Source organism: Polyergus mexicanus, unplaced genomic scaffold (genome assembly GCF_030449975.1).
Source record: "Polyergus mexicanus isolate NDT 795.1 unplaced genomic scaffold, iyPolMexi1.0 SCAF_21, whole genome shotgun sequence".
Taxonomy (NCBI): Eukaryota; Metazoa; Arthropoda; class Insecta; order Hymenoptera; family Formicidae; genus Polyergus; species Polyergus mexicanus.
Window position 1 is genome coordinate 1,738,336 of NW_027223341.1, and position 6,545 is coordinate 1,744,880.

At 34.2% G+C, this 6,545-nt stretch overlaps 1 protein-coding gene across 1 annotated transcript; it reads right to left on the reverse strand.

Annotated features, from left to right (window-relative positions):
- Nucleotides 1-2,364: 2,364 nt before the first annotated feature.
- On the reverse strand, nt 2,365-4,826 carry LOC138942013 (lysozyme-like). The gene is made up of 2 exons (XM_070312029.1): nt 3,657-4,826; nt 2,365-3,525 (listed from the first exon to the last, which is right to left on the reverse strand). Exon 1 carries the CDS (start codon nt 4,211-4,213, stop codon nt 3,731-3,733), a length of 483 nt encoding a protein of 160 aa, XP_070168130.1. The 5' UTR covers nt 4,214-4,826; the 3' UTR covers nt 2,365-3,525; nt 3,657-3,730.
- Between the last annotated feature and the right edge of the window lie 1,719 nt (nt 4,827-6,545).

Consider the following 6,545-nt stretch of genomic DNA (forward strand, 5'->3'; position numbering starts at 1 on the left):
TTGCACGAGTTCTATCGTAGCTCAATTACGGAATTCTTTTGCCGCCAAATCAATGCCGCTTCTTGCTTTACGGAGAGATATTTTATTTTCAAGATTCCTTGAAAATAAAGTTAAGATCGAAGATTTTTAAAATTTAAATAGATCCACATTGACTAATTTTTGAATGCTACAAAAATGTAAACTTGAATATAAAAAAAGTCAAAGAGTTTCGAATTCTAATGATTGAAATGCTCTAATTATCACGTCTCAGAACTCAAAGAACTGCTCTTAAAGTAAAGAGAATTGAACTTGTTGCGATCATCTTTCTAGAGGTAGGTTCATCACTTTTATCATATTTAATCCTTCGATTATTACGGCATTATTATGTGTTTACAGCATCGCGGAATTGGAACTAATCGAAATTATTGGGCGATCTAATCAAAATTTTATATCCACAAAGTGATGTAAAAGATGGCAAGGATCGTTAGCGATCATTAATAAACGATCGGTATCGAAAGAAAGTCGGAGATAATAGCGTGAGGAGGGGAGGGGGAGGAGAAGGAGAGGAGGGGAAGGTTGCGCGGTGACGTTACGCGCGACTTAGCTTCGGATAAGAATTTATAGATTTACTTCCCGTATAATTTTATTCCCCTGTATAAATTGGCGATGATTTTTTTCTCGCTATTAACTGCCTTTCTTTCGCAGAGACGGGACATCGATCGAACATCATCGAAACCTCCGAGAGACTCATTACAGTAGTGTGCGTATATACATCCATCTTCGCGCAATTGCGCAATCATAAGTCGCTGAGAAAGCGCAAACGCGTCTTCGCACGTTATTCGTTTACTTCGCACATCCCGCTGACACGACATGATTAATTGCTTTGCGATGATACCATCAGAGATTCTACGTTTATTCGAAAAGCGCGCGAGCATCTTCCTCAATCGTATCGCTGATGAATATTTTTCAGGGAAGGAGAGATGACCATCATCAACGGTTACGATAGCTATTGCCACCAATAAGATGATAATGGCTAATTTCATCGATTGTTGCCATCGAAAAGGAGGAAACAAATCCCTCAATATTGTAAGACGTAAATCGAGAGAAAAATATTTGGGGCTTTGCCGAGACTCGATCCATGGACCTTCCAACTCTAGTCGACAGCCGTGTGTCGCTAGCCTATGAGCCATTCACGCCCCCATATCACAGTATTTTTCTTGCTCGTATATATATATCTGGATTCCGCTTCAGGAATCTTACAGTATATATGGTTAAATTAAATAAGGAAATTAGAATAAAATCATGATATACTGTACAATGAGAGAGATTGGTCTTGCATCATTTCATTAGAACAAGTTACAAAAGATTTGATAAGAATCGGCGATGAATCGATTGATGATCGCTCGTCAATTAGCGATACATCGACAATTCAAACGTACGTTTCGCGATGCCTTGGCTCGCACGGAGCGATCGTCCGTAACGAACAAGTGATGACCTGGGTCGCTCTCACGCGTCTGCCTCTCAGCTGTGTTCACTTCCGCTAGTGAAAGGTGCATGCACTCCAGCCGGGGGCTACGATAAGTGCGCTTACGTGCATCCTCGCATCGCTCAAGCCAGCCAAGTACAATGTTCCGTTAGCGAATTGCCAGCGATCTGGCCTGGAGAGGTAGACTTTGCTTGACTCTCGTAAATTTATTCCGATTGAAATTTTATCGGGTGTAATTGGAAAAATGATGCATAGGAAACTGCGACGGAGAAGATATCGATACGATTATTGCGAAAGAAAGTTTTTGAAGAATTCTCGAGGCGATATCATTGAAATTCTGCGAAGCGTTTAAGGTGATAGATATCAGCTTGGAATCTTTCACTTGGAGCAAACGCTCCGTTATGTAATTAATCACGTGCTTGCTATCACGTACTTCCTATGCATCATAAGTACGAATCTAGGCAGCTGATTCAATCGATTTTCAAGACAGAAAGAGAAACCGCGGAGAGAGATTCTGGCTAAAGAAAATTTAATCTCTATTGATGTTAATCGTAATTTTTCTCTTCAAATGTTTTAAGGCGCGATATATTTTATTAAATGTACTTTTTTTACTAGAATTATTATTTATGTCATAATTTTGTCAAAATTTGTCAAAACTATTTGTTTTATTACCATTTTATTTATCTCAGTATTCTACAAAAGAAAGTATTTTTATTAATGTAGTTGTATATGTATAATTATCATAAAGTATTGAATTTACTTTGCACAGATTGGAATAAACTAAAATATCACGGATATGTAACATCGATTCTATACGACTAGCCGAGAAATCGAAATCTGCCAAAGACCTTGATATTAAATTCGGAAGAGAACATCAATAAAGAAACACGTGACACGCATTACGTAAACATAATAATTATTCGTCGATCTTCATATGTCTTAGCCTTGAAGATTAATATCGCTTCTCTCCTTAACGCAAATCTACAAGCAGTTGTGTTATGACGATATTCCGATATTCGTAGAATTCGTTTATTGATACAATTGTTGGATTGATTAATCGCTCGAGACTTCTGTCATACGAAGTTGGTATCAGACTTATCAGAATCATTTTTTATATTTGCTCAATTGTATTCATGGGGCAAATTTATGTAACAAAGGCTATTTAAAAAAAATTAAGCACCAATTTAATTCTTTGAATTTTAAACGATTTTGATTTGACTTAAAATACTTTGCGCCAAAATATTTTTAAAAAATTTTAAAGCCTCTGAAATATTTATATGCATAAAAGAATTAAATGCAACTTATCTTTTGTAAGCTTACAGAATAATGAATAATCTAACAAGTTAATAACTGTCACTTTTACTTTGTTATATATTAAAATATAACTAACTTTATATAATAATAATTAAATGTTATGAATGTTATTAACACAAGTTAAATATTATAAGATGTTACACAACATTTATTTAAATAGAATCTCAAATAACAGAAAAATAAAAATATATAAAAAATATTTACACAAAGTATTCTAAAAATATTTAAAAATTAGGATGCTTTTTCTTTTAATTGTCTTTACAATATTTTTTAAATACTTTGCATTGCGTTGCATTTAAGATTTGATCTAACATTGACATTATTTAACTATAAATAATTTGTATGTCTACAAAATTACTTAATAATGCTTTTAATATTTTTCTCTGTAGAGAGATTCTTAAAAGCCTGTTTCTTTCTTCATTATAGACATTATAGTTTCTATTTTATAATGTTTTTTATCTTTTTATCGTACGCGCAGCATGAGTGAAAAAAGACGAAATCGGGAAGACATCGACAAAGTCTCGTCACGTATGTTTTTGTGATTCTAGTAACCAGAAATTATTTCGAAACTATTTCGTATTTCTTGTGTTGCCGCTTGCCAAGTCGCGTGCAAGAGTGAGCCTAAGACGACCACGTGAACTTTTACGTCATAACTGGCACAGATCCAATCGGATTAGATTCATATTTATGAAGCGTGCCAGGACACTTTGTTCGCTCAATGCATCGCATGAGAAGATGTGCCATTACTGGTGAGATCAAAATGAGAGATCAGTTAATGGAAAATAATATTAAAATCTCATGAAATCATTCACGCGCAAAAAAACTTTAGCTAAATTCTATAAAAGATTAAACAAATTATAATTTTGGCGAAGGATACAGTAAAATTCCCGAGTTGTAAAATTTAGCTTGATGTATCGGCAATATGAGTGTATCAAACGAATTCTTGCGGTATCATACAATTGCAGGATCAATTACTTCGGCTGACGCCACCATCCTTCTTCTTCGTTTGCAGTGTGCGATGCTGGGCAGCGGCTTATTTTTGCACTTTTTCGTCCATCCTTCCCACGCTTTAAACCCTTCCTGATCGAAAATCTTTTTTCCGCACGCGATATCGTCTGTTATATTGTCATTGAGAAAGTCCTCGCACCGCTTGTTACAGATGCCACCTTTATGTCCTCTCGTGCACCACTTAGCGCTGTTGATCTGGAGGATACCGAAGGAATAGCTCGACGCTGTCTTTGGACCAGTCATTAGCGTCGAATCCAGGCCACTTTCGCTTCGCATCAGGCAGACCCAATTGCTGATGAAGCTCTTACTGATTTTAGCTCGCTCCAGCTCCTTTACGACCTCACATTCTGTGAATATCTTCCCCTCCACTGGCGAACGGATAGTTACGACTGTCAGGATGAACATGATCACCTGTAATTCTCTCATCCTTCAACGATTATTTGCAGCCAAGGCTGCGTCGAAGCAATTAGTAGAAACGGCGCTTTTTAGACTTCTCCAATCACTGATTGAGCAATTGTTCGAATTTATGGGAAGAAGTTCAAATCCTTTGTTGTTTGATTTTATTCTTTGTCAGTATTCTGAAATTTAATATTCCGCGATTCTCTAGGCAGAGGTTTTCGCTCCGGAAGATATTACGTAGCAAGATAAAGATGTTTTTCAATCAGCTGTCCGCTGATCTGATGCAATACTTGAATAATTTCTGAATCGTAATTTGTTTGTCGTGAATTTACATATGATACCAATAATATCGTATAATTAAATGCGACTGGCTATTTGGAACGCTTTTAATTACTCGCCGAACGACTTTTCTGAATAATTTCGCGTCTCTTCGTTCGAAGCTGATGACCTCTCGTGTTTTGATGAATATAACGCAGCACAAAGTACTGAACTGACGATCGCACTGAGAATTCGCGCGGAAATTTGTCTTATAAATGCGCCGTCTACCGCGAACGATTGCAGGCGGCCTTGAGCTTGAGCGATACGTTATTATCTACGCCGTAATAAAAACCGGAGCCTCTGTCTTTCGCGAAAGTTCTATGAATTCTGTGCCCGAAGATCTTCATATCTAGATACATGATAAAAACGACGTTCTCGTCAACGCGATCATTAGCATTTTTGTTTAAAGATAATCTTAACACGAGACATAAACATCGGATATGTGCTATCGATCTTTTCTCTCGAGAATTTTACCGAAATTTTTCATACGTGGATTTCTCGAGAATCTATAATAATAATATAATAACAAAAAAAAAAAAAAAATTACAAAGATATGAGTTATAAAAACTATATATAAAGCAAACATCTCGATTCGTGTCACATTGCATGTTAATTAAATTTTTCTGGAAAAAGAATTTTTTACATCAATATTATTAATTGAAAGAGAAAAACCATTTTTTATCAATTCTTAGAGAGCCTTTGAAAAAACATTTTCAGCCGTCATTGCATCAGTATAATTATTATAATTATATTCATTACTTGCTGAACTATCAGATGCGCATTATTCAATACGTTTTAATCGCGTATTGCGATATATAAACACTATGTGTAATGTATATAAGCATTATTGTTTTACATTCTCACATATTCTAAATCACAATGTCGATATTTGCAATACAAAAAAAAAAATCGCACCTTTCTTTTCCACAAGTTATGTATTACAATTTATCATATTATCCACTGCGATTCTAACCGCTTATTATTCATCTTCTGTTTTCTTAAACGCCATTTGCAAAATTTTCATAGATCATCATTTACAATACAATCTACGCGATAAGATTTATAACAATTCACAGACAGTTATAATAACAGTTGACGATTTATAACTGCATTCCAAACTGCCATGTCATTTTCAATTCTCACAGTGCAACGTACATGACATGAGGAAAAGTTGCATCATTTTACCGAGAAGTGATATTTCGTTACTATCTCTATTGTCAAACGAATCGTATATTACAAATTATCACTATGTACCGTATTTCCAGCTATTTGCTTCTTTTCTTTATTTTTCAAGCGCTACTCGAAAGCTCGATAAGTTATCTTAGTTTCTTTGTGTCAAGCTAACGCGAGATGAATTCTTTTCAGATTTTCTTCTCTTGCGAAGTTTTCTAAGTAAAGTTTGACCTCCTTTTGATTACAAAGTTTCTCGAAAATTATAATCTCCAGACATTTTTAGACAAACATTTTGAAATAAACAGCAATTTAATAAGAATAAGCATGCGCACTTCTTTTATATATTTTATCTTTGAAAAGATAAAAGATCACAAAATATATTCATGGAATATTAACTAGAATATCTAGGATATTAACTACGTATTAGATGCTTTTATGATATTTATACTGTTATAAGAAAAAATGGAGGACGCAAAAAAGATGCAACTTCAGCAGTCCATCATAATCAATATTCTGATAACATACTAGCAAATCTCTCAGTATTTCTTCTCGAACTTTATATTTATGCACGTTAAGAGAGGCTTAAATATTTAATTCATCATACATTAAATATTTAATTACTCTTAATTTATTTAAAGTAAAATTCATTGATATCCGTATCTCATTATATTCGTATAAACAGATTGAATAATTGAAAATAATTGAATTTTCGTTTGAAATTAATATCATGTAAAAAAATATCGTCAATTACATATTTATATAATATTTTATTTTTGAAAAGTGACCAGAATATTAATGATGTTATTATTTGACATAAGAATTTTGTTCAGTAAAGCATGAGTATTATATTCTGACTATTGCAGAGTCT

Bases quoted from the DNA above. Each gene is read 5' to 3' on its own strand.
- LOC138942013 (XM_070312029.1), bottom strand. From the start codon at position 4,213: ATGAGAGAATTACAGGTGATCATGTTCATCCTGACAGTCGTAACTATC.